Source organism: Vipera ursinii (genome assembly GCF_947247035.1).
Source record: "Vipera ursinii genome assembly, chromosome: 1".
In the NCBI taxonomy this organism is placed as follows: Eukaryota; Metazoa; Chordata; class Lepidosauria; order Squamata; family Viperidae; genus Vipera; species Vipera ursinii.
In genome coordinates, this window is record NC_139512.1 from 344000633 (window position 1) to 344018915 (window position 18283).

General features: G+C 38.5%; 1 protein-coding gene across 4 annotated transcripts in view; it reads left to right on the top strand.

The window, feature by feature from the left end:
• Positions 1 to 319: 319 nt before the first annotated feature.
• The window catches only part of GTF2I (general transcription factor IIi), a 76710-nt gene continuing 58746 nt past the window's right edge, over positions 320 to 18283 (top strand). For 3 of the 4 annotated variants that reach the window (XR_014490826.1, XM_083349396.1, XM_083349398.1), the window contains exons 1-6: positions 320 to 648; positions 12419 to 12522; positions 14416 to 14554; positions 15537 to 15671; positions 17283 to 17466; positions 18156 to 18184. Coding sequence is in view for 3 of the 4 variants with exons in the window: in XM_083349396.1 (XP_083205522.1) it covers positions 12424 to 12522; positions 14416 to 14554; positions 15537 to 15671; positions 17283 to 17466; positions 18156 to 18184 (586 nt within the window). In the remaining variant the exon portion in view is untranslated. The remainder of the gene's footprint in view (positions 649 to 12418; positions 12523 to 14415; positions 14555 to 15536; positions 15672 to 17282; positions 17467 to 18155; positions 18185 to 18283) is intronic. The other variant, XM_083349397.1, reaches the window with a different exon arrangement.

Here is an 18283-nt window from a genome sequence, read left to right on the forward strand (position 1 = left end):
CCCGTGAGAAGGAGCTGCAAAGGCCTTAGCAGGTCCACTCAGCTGCCCGGGCTGCAAGTAGTCTTTCCCCGACCACGGTTGTCTGTTTCCCCCACCCCCACCCCCACCCCCAGCCGCTTCAAGCTACGCACAGCCATGTTTTTCCACCCTCCCACTCCTCATTGACTCCGGTCCTGAAGAAAAAGAGGCCAGCGTAGCCTTTCCAAGCACGGCCCGCGCGCGCGAGGCTTTCTGGGAGTGGTAGTCCTCCCTCTCCCTGCCTGCCGCTCGGAGGGGCTCGGGCAGAACTACGTTGCCCGAAGTAGACCCGCGGAGAAGACGCATGCGCAGAGGCGAATTGGAGGAGAGAAAGAGGAAAAAAGCCCACCCTCGCCCTATTCAACCTCCTCCTCCTCCCCCCCCCAATCTTCTGCTCGGTTCTGGGTTCAGGGTAAGCCGTTGAGCCGAGGCCCGCGTGCCGCCCGAGACTTGAGCGGGGGAACGAGGAGGCGAAGAAGCAAGCCGAGCGCGGGAGAGCCGAGTCGGCCAGCCCCGGAGCCGCAGCTGAGCGGCCTGCATTGTTTTCGTGAGGGTGGAAGCGCGGAGGGACGGGGACGGGCTACTCCCCCCCCCTCCTCCTCCCCCTCCCCCGCGACTCCGGAGCGAAGAGTGAGTGGGGGAGGGGAAGAGTCCGGGGGGGGGCGAGGAGGGGGCCTCGGGGAACGAGCGGTTTCTTTCTCCTCCTCACGCTCCCCCTCCTCCTCCCCCACATGGGGGGGCGAGGAGAAGGGGAACTTCCTCAGACAGTTTTCCACAGGCGCGTGAAAGGGGGGGGCGGCGGCGAGAGGGCCCCTCCCTCGCGCTGTTGACGGGGGGGCGCATGCGAGGAACTTAATTGGCCCTTTCGCCTCACAATGGGCTCCCTCCCTTTTCCACAGGGACTGAGGCGGGGGGGGCGGGCAATTCACTTTAATTCATTTCTGCCTAATGATCGCTATACTTTCATCGGAGTTATCGTTACCATTCTTACCCTCTCGCTTTCCTTCCCACCCTTCCAACTTTATTATTATTATTATTATTATTATTTTTATTATTTTTATTATTTTTATTATTTTTATTATTTCTGTCCATTTCAGTGGGGAAAGGTTTGCTCCACTTTTTTTTTAATCTTCTGTCTCTCTTTCCCCCCCCCCCAAAAAAAAACCCCAACAACAAAAACCCTTATTGGGAAACGAATATCGTTGCTTTTCATGCCGAATTTTCTTATTTTAAAATCTTAAGGATTTTCATGACTCCCCACCGCGGTGACCGTAGGTGTTTAGTTGGCCGTCGCTCTTCTCCCATTTTCATTTTACCGCTTTTGAATGTATTCTCATCAAAAAAAATATTACGGACGATGTTTCCCCTTGTACTTCTTACTATCTGTATTTTCCATTGAGCAGATTTAATTTTCAAAGTCTGGGATAGTCCTGTTATTGAACGTATAATGGTTTTTTTATACTGTTTTCGTTCTCTTGTTACGGACTTTGTAAAAACAGGATGATGGATTTTTGTATTGTTATTATATGCATTTTAATCCTGTTAGCTACTCAATGAATCTTTCTGTCTAAAGAGTGGGATCCATGCTGTTAGGTAAATTAAATAAATAAAATTTGACTCTTCTCCCACTAATGCTGCTTGTTGTTCAGGAGGGGGAATGTTTTGAAAACATTAAGCATAAAAGTTTCAACTGCTTGTCCTTCCTGGGAAAATGGTAATAAAAGCATGCAAGGATTTCAAACAGTAGCAATAAGGTTTTGTTTCTGAAAAATTGGGGATAGAAGTAAAGATAAATTATTTGTATTAGTGCTAATAATTTATTAATATAAATTATTCAGAAGCTGTTCCTTTGGAAAGGAGTTAAGGTAATCAAAACCGTCAGAAAAATTGACAGAGGAGCTCCCCCAATGGCCTAGTGATTGTAATTAATAATATTGCATTTGCATCAAAGTGTAGCTGCCTTATTGGAAGCAAGCAAAATTAGGACTATTTAGGTTCCCTCTGGAAAATCAACAAAGGATCGCCTCTGCCCTTGAAAAACAGGTGCTGGAAAAATTAGGAAAAAAATCAGTGTTTCTTTCACATACCTAAGTTCCTGTTAATAAGGGGTAAACTTCCTTAGTTATTTTTTATTTATTTATATCCCACTCTATTATGTCTAGAAATAACTCAAGGCAGAAAACATATACAGTACCCTTTCCTTCTTCCTATGAAGTGAGTTGGGCTGAGAGAGGGTGCCTGGCCCAAAGTTTTGCAGCTGGCTTTCATGGCTAAGGTGGGACTAGAACTCACAGTATCCTGGTTTCAGCCTGATGCCTTGACCGCTAGACTGAATTCTTTCTATATGGGAAAAGAGATGTATCTGCTCTTGGGCAGTTGGGTAAAAAAAATTGATGTGAAATGGAGGAGAATGTACTTACTTTTTCCTCATTCCTTTTATTTCCATATCCACTTTTCTTATTGTAGGAGAATTTTTGTGGCCAATTTGGCTGAGGGGCTATCTGTTAGTATTTATGCTGTTTTTACTATCAGCAGCAGCATTGAAGCCTTGGCCTTTTTGCCATAGGGACAGGAGAAGAAGGGGAGACATTTTTAAAATTTCTTCAAACTCATGCTCCCTTGTCCAGAGAACGCTTCTTCAGCCAACTTTCCAGAGGGAAAGTTGAATACCTATTTTGAGAAAGGGCCAAAGGAAACATTTTCATTTTAGGTAAAACGGGGAAGTATTGCTACCATTTACCATGAATGGTTGTTTAGTGGTCCTTTAGTATTTTCTTTTTAAAACTTTTTTTAACGGTCTCAAAATGAGACCATGACTGAAAAGAGAACATTTGAATATAAATGTCTTACATGTATATTTTTGTTCCCAAGACAGGAAGAAAAGAACAAATTAACATTTATTTCCCAGTGTATTTGTGTCTTTTCTTCACCCACTTATTTTACAGTGGCCAAATAAAAGCTGCTTTCCTATATTGTTTTCCTTTATTGAAAGTAGATGTGGCCCATTCAGTTTTTCATAATCATCTTGTTTTTTAAATGTAAGAGTTTTTAGTGTATTTAAACAAAAGCTACCAATTTTGGATATGAACGAATCATAAATGTGGGCTACCATAAGCTTCTTCAGTAATTTAGTTCTGAAAGCAGAAAACTAATTAAATGGGAATAATTTATATCCCCTCTAAGTTGTCCATAATTCTCTTTTTTTCTACTGTCTTTACATTGTTTATCTTCCGATGGAAAGGTTTTCCCAATATGTAGGATGCAAAGAGATAAGTAATATGATTCTCTTTTTCTCACTTCCTAGAAGTCAATTCTATGTAATTTTTAAAAACGTGTATTGGCAAAAATGGTAATGTAACTAAATATAAGCGAAGTTCCATAGACACTGCCTGATTATATAGATTAAAGACTATAAATAATCATACAGAAATAAGTTCCATTTTCCACATATATTATTCCCAATTCTCTAAATAGGTTTGTAGTTGCCCTTAATCTTCTTCCAATTTGGAAGATTCATGTACTTTTTTGTTTCTCTTTCCTTTTTATGGTGTTTGAGTAGAACCTTTCTTTTTTCTTGGCTATGGAAATTATCAAATATCAGAATGGGCCTTTCCACCCACCCAATATACCTCCAGTCCTCAAATGTTTCAATGAATCATGGTATATCTTTTTTTCTTTATTGCTTTATTTAGGAAAAGCCTCTGAATGAAACCTTTGCTACCCCACCACAATCTATGCCAGTTTATATAAATCTTGTTGCCTAAATTTTCATCCCTGCTTCCATGGTAACTTTCGTTTTCCACTGTCACCATTTTGCATTTCCCTTCAGAAGTCCAATTGCTGCTTCTTGCTTATATATGATCTTGATCTTTTCATGCTGAAAATTTAGAGCTAATCACACTTCTCTCATTTCCCTGTCATTTTTCTCCAAACCTCAGTTTTGCAGATAAAGGAGTATTACTGCTGGTGTGTCTCCAAATTAGTGCTGTTAATGGGAAATGACTTAACTTTAAACACAGCTGACCTTCCTCTTTTACCTTGCCAGAAGTATAAGGGATGAGCAGTACTAATTTGTTTTTGTTATGATCCCTGGTTCTTCTCTTTCTTTTTTCTCCTTTTCCTCTGTCTGATTGAAGATAACCTTTGAATTTTCTCATGATTCCTTCCACCCACCTGACATCAATGAAAGCAGTATGCTTTGAATAAACACTTATTTTTGTGATGTTAGGGAACACATATAGTCTTTGTTAGAGCAGGGTTTTTTAAAGAAAAACCTGTCTTCTGAAGAATGCACTTGACTAAATGGGTTTCTCCCCCCCTCATTTTTTTCTTTTTGTAATGCTTTGATGTAGCCCTTGATACTTTAATACATGTTATTTAAATGCTTCAGTGCTCTAAATCCAAATGGAGAAGGGGCCTTCCAAAACATTTTCTGTTCTGGCTGGAGCATAGATTTTGCTATTAGAAGATCAGATAAGTTTTGAGGTTTGCTGTTTACACTCAGGATTCTGAAATAGCACTTTTTATTTTCTGGAGATCTGGTCTTTCATCTTTTTCCTTTAAACCTGAGAATTGTATTCATTCCACAAGCTCTGTTTAAATATTGGTTTGCCCTAATTCCTTGGGCTGAAAGCCAGTTTAGTATAGTGCTTAAGGTATTAGGCTAAGACTGTGAGTTTTAGTTCTGCCTTAGGCACAAAGCTAGTTGGGTGACCTTGGGCGACTCATTCTTGCAGCCCTAGGAAGGAGGCAGTGACAAACCACTTCTGAAAAACCTTGCCAAGAAAACTGCAGTGAAGAGTCCAGGCAGTCTCCAGCAGTCAAAAGACTGATTCAAGGACACACACACACATGCGAAGGTGCACAAAATTCTTGAACTAGGTATGCAAAATATGTTTCTCTTCACCAAGGTAGGTTGCATACTTTTCAACTGAATGTTGTTTTACTTAGGGTGAAAGATAAGACATCTATCATAGTCTTGGTAAGGCGTAATCCATGTGTTCTATTTTATGCATTTAATTCAACTTCCTTGCTGGCCAAATCCAAGACAACCTTGGGTGGCTCACAATATAAAAATAACACAACTAGAACAAAATAAATAGACACTAATAAAAATAACTCAGCAATCCAGACTAATATCCAAACATGTAGCACGTGATAAACACATCTAACAAAGAGGTTCCATCCACCCTACCCTGAGGCACTGGTACAATAGCCAGATCTTTAAGGCCTCCTAAAATACCATCCGGGTGAGAGCTGCCCAGATCTCTATCTAATCTAAATACTTGTTATGTTGTTGTTAGCTGCGAAGTCATGTCCCACCCATCGCGACCCCATGGACAATGTTCCTCCAGGCCTTCCTGTCCTCCATCTTCTGGAGTCCATTTAAGCTCACGCCTACTGCTTCAGTGACTCCATCCAGCCACCTCATTCTCTGTCGTCCTCTCTTGCCCTCAACCTTTCCCAGCATTAGGCTCTTCTCCAGTGAGTCCTTCCTTCTCATTAGGTGGCCAAAGTATTTGAGTTTCAACTTCAGGATCTGGCCTTCTAAAGAGCAGTCAGGATTGATCTTCTCTAGGACTGACCGGTTTGATCGCCTTGCAGTCCAAGGGACTTGCAGGAGTCTTCTCCAGCACCACAGTTCAAAGGCCTCAATTCTTTGGCGCTCAGCCTTTCTTATGGTCCAACTTTCACAGCCATACATTGCAACTGGGAAGACCATAGCCTTGACTATACGCACTTTTGTTGGCACGGTGATGCCTCTGCTTTTTAGTGTGCTGTTTAGATTTGCCATGGCTTTCCTCCCCAGGAGCAAGCATCTTTTAATTTCTTGGCTACAGTCCCCATCTGCGGTGATCTTGGAGCCCAGAAAAATAAAATCTGTCACTACCTCCATTTCTTCCCCATCTATTTGCCAAGAATTGAGAGGGCCGGATGCTCTTGGTTTTCTTAATGTTAAGTTTCATCCCAACTTTTGCACTCTCCTTCACCCGCAACAAGAGGCTCTTTAGTTCTTCTTCACTTTCTGCCATTAGAGTGGTATCATCTGCAATCTAAATACTAGCCGTACTTTAGTATGTTTGTTACGTAAGGTTTTTATTTGTTGTATTTGCATATGCATTTTAATAAAGGAATGTTTAAAAGGTACATGAAAATTTGTCACCTGAAATAGCTTTAACAGATATTTTAATATGTCACTCTAACAATCTGCAGACTCTATTAAACATTTAAATGCCTGTTCTTTTTTTTAAAGAAAATACATTTAAAATGTATTTTTAGCATTGTTCTTTAAACATGTTTAGAGGCTACTGAGATTAAATGGATTACTCTTCACAGAGGTCCTTCCCTATAGAAATGTGGTAGAGCAAGTTAGATTTCCAGCCTTATTAATGTTAATTTTCAGGCCACGCTTGGCAGAAAATGGCTGAAGTTTCAAGGTCCTAAGGGCATTAGTTGCTAAGTCCTTACATGAGATTCTCTTCCAATTGCCTTTTAGAGTTTTTCTTAGAGAGGCACATTTTACCTTATTCAGTTGAGTGGTTGGGAAAGATTTTCCGTTTACTTAAGTATTTTAGATAGAGGCTAGGCTACAATTATTGCACCTAGTACATAGTATTGTGAATTAGCAAGATTTACTGTTAGATTACATTTATATCACATCTTTCCTCTGGGAGCTTAAGGCATCACACATTTTGGCCTCTATTCCTACTCTTCTAAAATAGCCAGTCTACTTTTAAGTGAAGTACCATAGGAACTTGAATATGGAGCTGTGTAATTCTCATTGAAACCATAAACTCTACCTCATATTGATGTATTGATGTCGTCTGAACTATTTAGTAAGTCTTTTTCCTCCAAATATATGTTGCTTGTTTTTGAAACATCCTTTGTAGATATTGAAGCCTTCAAATATAGTATGTACAATTATTTAAAATCAAAACACAAAAGTGGGAAGTAGAATTATATATGCATATATTTCACTGTATTTGTAATTGTTCCAATTGGAAAGACTTCACTTTGTAATGTAAGAGATGCTTAGGATTAAAAGAGCAATTGTAAGCATATTTATTTAGAAACAAATCTCATTATATTTAGAGGCTGCGGTCCTAACCATGGGTTTTTGTTAGTAAAGATAATTAAGTGGGATATCTGAGTAACGATGCATAATATTAAGAAGTAAATGCAATAAAATAGGGAAGGATATTTGTTTTCAAACATTTTTATTAGCAGGATGACAGGATGGTGATTTTTGCAGCAGTATACTATTAGGCTATTTATATGATCTAGCACTCATAACACTTCACAATAAGAATTACATTGCCTAACCCAGTGGTCCCCAAACTTTCAGTTCACCATTATTCAGCTTGTTTATTGACTCCAAATACTTAAAGGTAGTCCTTGACTTATGACTGTTTGTTTAATGGTTTGAAGTTAAGACAACTGTGGAAAAAGTGACTTATGATCCATCCTTGAAGTTATGACCCTCACACTGTCCCTGCAGACATTTGAGCACATTTGGAGTACTTGGAAACTGGCTTGCTTTTAGCATCTTGCAGAATTTTGTGGTCATGTGATTGGAATTTGTGATTTCCGTAGCTGGCATATGACAAAGTCAGTTGGGGAAGCCAGATTCATTTAACAACTCTGATAGAAATGGTAGTAAAATTGGGTCTAGTTATGACTTGCTTAATGACTACATTGCTTAATGACTGAAATTCTGGTCCAAATTGTGGTTTCAAGTGGAGGGTTATCTGTATTATATGAAAATAATTTCATAAATGTTACTTAAGCAAATATGCTAGGAATAATATTGAACCTTGGGTTGTTCCATCAACCCTTGGGAATTGATGTTGATCACTTTGAGGGACCAAAGTCTAATCCCTTTTCCCAATCTAGAAATATCATTAATCTCCCAGAACAATACTTTTCCAACTTGCCTTGTGTATAAAATACCACTTTTCAGATATACATTTTTTAAATTTCAGGTTCCATTTGTGTAGAATTCTTATAATGAACATACAAACTGGACTTTTATTAACTTGAAAATGAGTATTTCTCAAAATGGTATATGTACGGGGGTATCAATATATATTGATGTGTATTTGTTGATGGAAGATGGCAAATCTGCATTTTTATTGATACTGCCTTAAAAACTTTCATGATTATGAATCTTACAATTTTATAGAAAGAAATAGATTGTACTGTCAATGTTACTGCTTTGAGCATGGTAACAAAGACTTTGGATTTAATCTGAAGAATGATTCAGAATATAACAATGGGAATGCAGTATCTATCTGCAATTCACATGGGTACATTAATGAATCACAGGTGTTATATTTGTCCTGCTTCATATTTTGAAATATTTTGAATTATTATCCAAAGTATTGTGCAGACCCTAATTTTGTTAACAGGTAGTCCTCGTAGTAAATTACAGTGGTTAAGTCATGCCAGTCATTAAACAGGCCATCATGTGACTGATCTGATTTTATGACTTTTTTCTGCCAGCTGTTAAGTGAATCACCATGTTTGTTATGCAAAGCTATGGTCATTAAATGAATCTATTGTCCACAAAGGACAGTTTTTGTTGGAAATCTGAAGTAAATGCCAATTTTTGGTAAAAATAAAAGTCATAAAAATGCGATTATGTTACCATGGGATGCCACCAACGGCCATACATGCGGGATGGTTTCTGAGTGGCCAAAATAGGATTAGGTGACTGAGTGCTGGCTGTCAGAACATTGAATCCAGGTTGTTAGTTGGAACTTTGAAAAGTTGCTAAATGAACAGTTATAAATCAAGGACTATCTGTACTTACTAAAATCATATACTTACTTTTCTCCAAGACTTCAGGGTGATTTATATGGAGATCTCCTTTCATTTTATCCCCAGAGCAGCAATTTTTTTTATCCCATTTATATCCCGCCCTTCTCCAAAGACTCAGGGCGGCTTACAATTTTAAGCACAAACCAATATGCTTAGCAATAGCCTTCATTCGATGTATATGCCTGCTTATTAGGGCTTTCCCCCCCCCAGCGGCATTTTTACAAAGTCAGCTTAATTGCCCCCAACAATCTGGGTCCTCATTTTACCTACCTCGGAAGGATGGAAGGCTGAGTCAACCTTGAGCCTGGTGGGATGCGAACCTGCACTAATTGCAGGCAGCTGGTGTTACTTAAGGAGGCATTAGCCTACTGCTCCACCAAGGCTCTGATCTGAGAGAGTGACTCTCCAAAATTAGCCAATAAATTTTTATGACTTGAACATAGGTCTCCCCAATCTTAGTCCAGCACCTTAACCCCTATTACCACATTGGCTCTCATCAAGGGAGGGAAGAATGGGGAATTGGTTTAGTAGTGCTAGGTAATATTTTGAAAAAACAGTGAATAATATCCACTGTGGGAGCATTCTGCAGAAAAAGATTGACTGTGTTGATGCCATCACAAAGGTGTATCCTTGACTTAACAACCAAGATTTGTCTTTACTGGAGTAAGGCAGTACAGTAATCAGAATCTTCAAAAAAAAAACACCACAGTGTAAATCATATCATGAATAGGTTGGTTGTGTTTTGTATCTACACTTAGTCAGTGTAACTATATAGCAAGGATACTAAATCATAGTGTGAACATTATGATTTTGGTTTTGATGACCTGTTAAAAGAAAAGTAGTGAAGATACTTTGTTTGACTTGCTTATTTATTTGTTTACGCACATTTATATTCTGTACCAAGATGCCTTTAAAGAGAAAGAAACTCAGGTCAACTGAAAAAAATAGCAGGAAGCAAAGGAAAGCCATCAGTTTCAATTTTAAGATGAAGATCATCAAAGCTTATGATGCCAGGAAGAAGGTGAATACTACAGCATGAGAAGAAAACTGACCCATTCTACTATCCCACTATTGAAAGATAAGAAAAGGATCAGAGAGATGATAAAAGGATTACTAGGAATGAAAGAAGTTACAATAAAAGAGTGAAAAGGCCTCATTCACAAACTGAAAAACTCATTAGACTTTGAATCAAAGATCAGATAGAAAAAGGATGCCGATTAGCCATCTTATCATTCAGGCTAAGGCACACCGAAACATTCATTGCCAGCCATGGTTGGTTTATGTGGTTTCAGTGAAGATTTAATTACCACACCACAAGTCACGCAGAAGCTACAAGCACTGATGAAGAAGCTGCCAAATATTTTCTGGATGATCTCGATGATAACATAGCAGAAGGGAACTATTTTCCTGGACAGATGTTCCATATGCGTGAAACTGAAGTATACTGGAAGAAAATGGCAGAGCAGACCTATATACGCAAAGAGGCCGAAGCAATGTCCAGATGTAAAGCAATTAGGGATAGATTAGCCTTTTTGTTGGGCAGAAATGTCACCAGATTCAAGCTGAAGTATTTCTGACCAAGAAATCATATAACTCCCATTGTTGCTGCCTATCGATCTAGTTGGAAAGTAGTTGATGCGTCTCCTTTTCAAGGATTAGTTTATAAATTGCTTCATAGAACAAATAAAAGAATATTGCTTGCAAAAGAAAATTCTCTTTGAAATTCTGTTCCTTGATAGTGCACCTGGGCATCCCCCAAATCTTGATGATCTCCACTCAGATATATAGGTAGTCCTCGACTTACAACAGTTCACTTAGTGACCATTCAAAGTTACAACAGCACTGAAAAATGTGGCTTACGACCGTTTTTCACAGTTATGACCTCTGAAGCATCTCCATGAACGTGATCAAGATTCACATGCTTGGCAACTGACTCCTATTTATAACTGTTGCTGTGTCCCAGGGTCATGTGATTATCTTTTGCGACCTGACAAAGTGGGGAAGCCAGTTTCACTTAACATCCAAATTACTAACTGATCAACTGCAGTGATTCACTTAATGGTGGCAAGAAAAGTTGTAAAATGGGGCAAAACTCACTTAACAAATATCTTAACAACAGAAATGTTGGGCTCAATTGTGGTCATAAGTCGGGGACTACCTGTAGTTTTATCTACCAAAAAACATAATCCCTCTCCTACAACCTGTGAATTGGAGCCATCCTGATATTCCAGGCATTCTCTCTCTCTCTCTCTCTCTCTCTCTCTCTCTCTCTCTCTCTCTCTCTCTCTCTCACACACACACACACACACACACACACACACTGTTTGCCAAAGCCATAGCCGCAATGGAAGATAGTAGAATAACACTGCATGAGTTTTGGAAAGGCTACGCTATCCTTCCATCGTAAGAGAAATGTCAAAGTAGCATGGCAGGATGTTAAATGTGAAATGCATTTAAAGTATTTGGATATAATGTTTTAAAACATTTCTTGTAAATAATTTTGAAAGATTGGGCCCAAATGAAAATAAAATGTTGACTTTCATAAAATTCTTTGATTTAGTGCCTGATACTGAAGATGTGAAAAAAATAGTAGCCAACACTGAGGGAGAGCTTTCAAATGAAGGTTTAGTTGAACTGAAGGAAGAATTGGAAGCACAAAGGGTTGTGGAAGAAGAAGAGGAATCCAAGATTGAATGGTATTTTCTCAGACATCAACAAAACTTTATCAGAATTGGAAAGCATGGATCCAAATTTAGAATGTTTTGGAAAAGTATATCTGGAAATGCATGAAATTTCTAAGAGTTACCATGACATATATAAGGAAAAAAAGGCCAACGAAGTTACTCCTTCCTCAACTTTCCTTCCGATCACCTTCCCTATCCACAGGAATAGAAGACCCGGCCAATCCTCAGCTATCAGGCACCATACCAATATATCTATTTTTTCCAAGAACAAAGAAAAAGATGAAACTTTCAAAAAATTTATAGGTAATTTGATGTTTGCTGGTACTGTAATTGTAAATAGTTACGCCTAATTTTGTACTTCCATAATAAACCAACTTTTCAACACTTGAGTTTTCATTTAACCTTTTTGTTTTTTATTTAGGCTGCTTGTTAAAAATAATCCATAGAGTATTAAATCAAAGCTTAAACTATAGCTTTTAAATTATCACAATGACATGCAAAGTCTGAAAGGTAATTATTTCAGGGTATTTTTAGGGCAAAAATTGATTAGAACTGCTTCATGGCCCCTAGAGTCGGAAACGACTAGCACGCATGTGCGGGGGAACCTTTACCTTTACCTTTAATCCTTTTTTCCAAATATCCACTCAGAAAAATGGGGAATGATTTGGAAAACAAGTGGCTCAACTGGTAATTGTCCCTGCTCCAGTAAATTTATTGGGTGACTTAAGATTTGCATTAATAAACCATAGCTCCTCTCCCAAATCATCTTCTGTAATGTGATTCTCACAGATTTTTTTTTCTCTGTGTGATTTTCTTTGTCTTACAGGAGGATAAATAATTTCTATGTCAGGTGTGATTTTGACTCGTAGCACAGTTTTTTTCTTTTTTCTTTGTAGCAAAAATGGCTGAAGCAGCAATGGCAGCAGCATCCAGCCATGATGAGGACTCATCTGAAAGCAGAATGGTGGTTACCTTTCTCATGTCAGCCCTTGAATCAATGGTAAGATACAATATGAACCTGCTATACTGTGACTTCTACCACAGGGCTTATATCTCCAGGGACTATTATGTATGTTCATCTGTTTCTGTTTAATCAGCTCATTTGCAAAAAAGACTAGGAATATTTGATAGTTTCCTAACATTGCATAGTGGAGGGAGAACTAGGAAGCAGAGTTACTTATTTGACTCAGTACAGAAACCAACAGTATTTGACTTTTCCTGTATAGCACCTTTTTCATTCCAACTGGATGTGGTTTGAAAAACAAAAATGTTCGGCTACAAGAAACAAAAGAAAAATATTTCCCTTCTCATCCTTCTTGACATCTTAAATGATAGTCACTTCTTACATGCTTTTACTAGTGTGCTTTCATAATCTCTCAAACTTGGCAGTGAAAATATAAGATTTGGGAGGTTTACTTGGTGCCTTTACTTAACGTCATATTGTTTCTGCTACATAGGCATGTGAATATGAATAATCAATCCTTATCAGGACCCTCATATAACCAGTCTAATGTTTGAAAAGGACTTTGAATCTTCCAGAGTGCTTCCCATTGTGTTGCATGAGTCTTTGCTAGAAATGCGGCAAGTGATTAGGCTCCTTCATTTGGTTTGTAGATTATCAGTCTGCACCACTGATTAAGCGAAAGCCCTTAGGAATTGTACCGGTAGTCCTTGAGTTATGAGTGTAATGGAGCCTGCCCATTCTACTTGTAAATAGAAAACTTGTAGAGTGAATCTCGTTCCTTTAGCGAGATCACTCTTTTCCTCGTTAAAATACACACTGCTCGTTAAGTAAACATGAGGTATCTCAGGGTGGGGAAGGCCATGGAGGACCTAGTGATGGAACAGGTCCCCAAGGCCTCCCTGATCTACTAAGATATCTCATGCTTCCCCATCCCTTCCTGCTGCGCAGGCCTCACCTGGAAAAGATCTGTCTCTTCAATTTGAGGCCAGGGGATGCGTCCACAGCCTGGAAAAGGCCTCTGGAGCCCAGATCCATGCCCATGGAGCGATTTGGTGGCCCCCAGTGGCCCGATCTGGGCTCCGGAGGCTTGGGAAAGGCCTCCAGTGCCCAGATCTGGCCATTGGGGGGGGGGCGTAAAATCGCTCCGTGGCCATAGATCTGGGCTCCAGAGGTCTTTTCCAGGCCTCTGGAGCACGGATCGGCTGCAGGGTGGGGTGCGAAATCGCTCTGCGGCCATAGATCTGGGTGGTAGAGGCCTTTTCCAGGCCTCTGGAGCCCCGATCCAGCTTCCGGAGGCAGATTGAAGCGTCCCCCGGCTTTGGTTTGGTTCTCTGTTGCAGAGAACAGAAGCCTAAAGAACCATGAGATCATGTAAGATCAGTAGTGTGACATCTCGCTGACTTGAATTTCTAATACCATTGGAAGTGGCTAAATTTAATTTTCAAATTTCAGTTTAAGATCTGCCATTATTAATGCCTATAACATTATTCAGTAAAATAGGCTGTTTTTATAAATTTCACTGTTATATGCTGCCCAGGGTCACATTTTTTCTGAGATGGGTGGGCATATAAATATGGTAAATAAATATTAATTATGGTTCTACCTTTTACTATATTATTGATGTTAAGAAACCAATAAAGTGAATAAAGAGGAATACTGTGTAAATCTGATTTAGTACCTACAGCAATACTGTGAACAATCATATTCTTTTATTGCCAGAACACTTTCGTGTTGTTTGTATAACTCAGTTTGTGAAAGTTTTTTTTCTGAGAAAAGGTTTTGTCTTTGCAGAATAGGCTGTAGCTGTGGTTTTAAAAAATAAAGCAGTGCCAGAGAGGAAAAAAAATATTAAAAGAGTATAATACATTTTCATATTAAACTTTAGGTCCTGCTGTTACAGTTCTAAATGGCAACCTTTTATTTCTATAGTGCAAAGAGCTTGCCAAGTCTAAGGCAGAAGTTGCCTGCATTGCTGTGTATGAAACAGATGTATTTGTGGTGGGAACTGAGAGAGGAAGAGCCTTTGTCAATACAAGAAAAGATTTTCAGAAGGATTTTGTGAAGTACTGTAAGTCTGAATCAGAAGTGTATTGTTCACAGACTTCTTAACTTACTCGTGCAATTGATTAGGATCTGCACATAAATATTTTTGCTCATGTAACATTCCTTTTATGTCTAGTAATACTGTAAATAGATAGATGGGCTATTTTGAGAACATTCGTGTAAATTCTGTGCTCATTTTCTGTAGCAGAAGGAAACAGACTATGTACTCGGTAGCATTATACTTCCCCCCCCCCAACAGAAAGTAGTGCATTATAATATGTCTTATTGTAATTGCAAACTATGGTGCTGAGTCTTCAGAGGACTGTAGCCAGAACGGAATGAGTGAGGAATGTAGGAAACAATTGACATGCTTACATTATGGATGATTAAGGACATTGGAAAAATGTCCAGTTAATGGATCTTCAGAAACAGAATATTGATATATTTTCTCAATGAACCCCTCCAAAACTTCTGAAAATTATATATTAAAAATTAGTCATATATTACATATACTGCATAGTATTAATTTACAGAAGTTCATCAAACCCATAATGCAAGTAGCGTGTCCAAATAATGCATTTTCCCCAAACAACTGTATTCCTAGACACCTAATTCAACAATGCTGGTTGTGTGAGAAAAATTAATTTTATGTCATTTATTTTTATAGAGCCATGGTGTCACAGTGGTTAGAATGCAATATTGCAGGCTAACTCTGCTTTCCCACTGCCAGGAGTTTGATTCTGACCGGCTCAAGATTGACTGAGCTTTCCATATTTCCGAGGTCGATAAAATGAAGACCCAGATTGTTTGGGGGGCAATATGCTAACTCTGTAAACCACTTAGAGAGGGCTGTGAAGCACTGTGGAGCTGAAGTGCTATTGCTATTATTGTGGCAAGATGATGCGAACTCAAGAAGTGGGTGTCTGAGAAAGGTCTTAATATATGGATAGACGTGGTTTAAATTAGTAGGTTTATGGACAGTGTCAGATTTCACAATTTCTTCCTAGGTATTAATGAAGAGGCAAAAGCTATAGAATTGCAGAAGACAAAATCATCATCTCTTGATAACAAGATGACTGTGGATATTGTAGAAATGGAAGCTCTCAGGAAGTCCGTGGAGGATTATTTCTGTATTTGCTACGGTACATATTTAATTTTAAATGCAAATTTCAGAGCAGAACTGTGATGTTTCTAATTCTAGATTTAAATGCAGTTGATTTTCATTTGTGGAAGGCAGTTAAACCATCAAGATAGAAGGCGTGATTTAAATTCTAATTAAGTGATGAATGTGAGTTGCTGTCCGTTTTTATGGGATTGGAATTAACTAACCAGGTGTATACGCAGCCTGCTTTAGTCCTTTAAGAACTATACAGTAAAAGCATTTTATAAATTCCTATATAAATAAAGTACACATTGTACATAAAGTTAACCTCGTTATAACTAATTCCATAATGAATTAGTTCCTGAGCATGCTTTTTATTTTATTCTTTCCAAATCAGCAGAATGTTGGAAATAAACTTAGGTAAAAAAACCTTCGGTCTCTGCCTTGATTTCAGCAGGATAACTGCATGAAAACAAAACGAGCAAATTTGATGAAAAACACTGAATTTGATTGCTCCATTCAAAATCTCCCACCCGCTTACAAAAACACGAAGATGCAATTTGAGGAGAGAGCAGAAACCCACCAAATCCTTACACACTAACCTTGGTTAGAACCATACATGTAGGTAATATATGCAGATATGCTGAGTTTCTGCAGAGAAAATGTGCTTACAATCTGTCTATGCACAGATTCAACTGGTACTCCCTCCTAAAAACCCCTGCTGCTCTATTAATCCTTTTTTTTACTGTTAGCGTTTTTTTCAAGAAGAAAGCCTATGGAGGCCTCGTTAAGGCTCCAAACTATTTTTGGAAATTAATTAATTATTGACTGACACAATATTTATCTGCCTTATTCCAAAATTACAAATTTATAAGTATTCCCCCCCACCCAAAAAAAATCAAATATAGAGGATAAATGCTTTCACAAAGGATAACTAGGGGCCAAAGCTTACTAAAATAATAAAGCCTTGGAATGCTTATGGACTATTAACCACACAGAGGGTAAATGTACCTTTGAGGGGAGAGTTTAATAATATGGGAGATGCCACAGAGAAGGCCAATCATAATAATAAATAGAGATGATGCTAGAGGGTGGGGCTTTCCTTTGAAGTAAACCAGCTTCTTATTTTTAAAATTTAAAAAACATTTTAAAAAAAGGAAAGAAAACAAGTCTGTGAGGATAATTAGTTATATTCACAGTGCCAGATCAAGAGAACTGCACTGGAGACCTAAGGACTAGTGAATAGTTAAAACTATTTCATCTACATGAAATTAATGGCTGATTTCTATTACTCGTCCCAGCTTCTGCCAACCTAGCAGTTCGAAAGCACGTAAAAATGCAAGTAGAAAAATAGGGACCACTATGGTGGGAAGGTAACAGCGTTCCATGCACCTTTGGTGTCTAGTCATGCCAGCCACATGACCAGGAAATGTCCTCGGACAAGCGCTGGCTCTTCGGCTTTGAAACGGAGATGAGCACCAGCCCCTAGAGTCGGAAACGACTAGTACACATGTGCGGGGGAACGTTTACCTTTTTTTTCTATTTCAAAAAAAGTTCATGCATTAAAGAAAAGGACACGTTTGCCATTGTTTTGTTGTTTTACAAACAAAAATGTTACCCCATTGGTAAAGATTGATTTTCTCCTATCTAGGTAAAGCTTTAGGTAAATCAACGGTAGTTCCTGTGCCGTATGATAAAATTCAGAGGGATCCGTCTGCTGTGGTAGTACACGGGCTTCCAGAAGGACTTGCTTTCAAGCATCCCTCCAGCTATGATGCCACAACACTGAAGTGGATTTTGGAGAACAAAACTGGGATCTCATTTGTCATCAAAAGGTGCAAACTTAATTCTGTTTTCTATTTCCCGAGATACTTGGAGCTTGCAGCAAAATGTCCTTAAATCACTTTGCATAATAAAGTCTAAATATGGGTTAGTAAGTGATTTAACTTTCTAGCAGGACAGCAGTTGCCATGTGGAAATAGATTTCCTTGTAAACCTATACAGATTCCTGGAAAGCAACCCTTCCCAGAAAGAACATATTCTTTCTAATTCAAAAGACCAAATATGGGAACAGATTGGATCCTTATGTGAGGAGGACAGATCATTATGACTACATATTTTTTTCTCTTCAGGCAATTCAATAGCAGTTAGAAACTTCCAAGAAATCAGTGATCCTGGCATTGGAAAAGAGGAACATTTTAGTAAAGAACAATGGTTTCATTTAAATTAGAACCGCAAAGCTTTAAATTAATATGTAATAGTATAGTAGAAATTGGTAGTAGAAATTTCCTTTCCAAAACAGAGAGAAATTATACCGTTCAGCTGTGAATCAGACATATTTATTTATGATACTATTTCCATCATTCCTTCATCTTCCTTCTGCAGTCCAAAATGAACCTTGTAATATTATAGGTAGTTGTAGGAAATAGGGAGAAAATATTGAAGATTTGAACTCCCTAATACTATTATAATGTTTATAAATGGATCTTGTAGGATAATAGAATTTGTTCTTTCTTTAATATAGGCCTTTCCTTGAGCCAAAGAAACATTTAGGTGAGTTTTAACTTGATCTAAGTAAAAAAATAAATTTTCATTTTCTTTCTAGTAGTAATTATATTACTGTAGTTTTTTTCGACATAACCTGATGCCTGA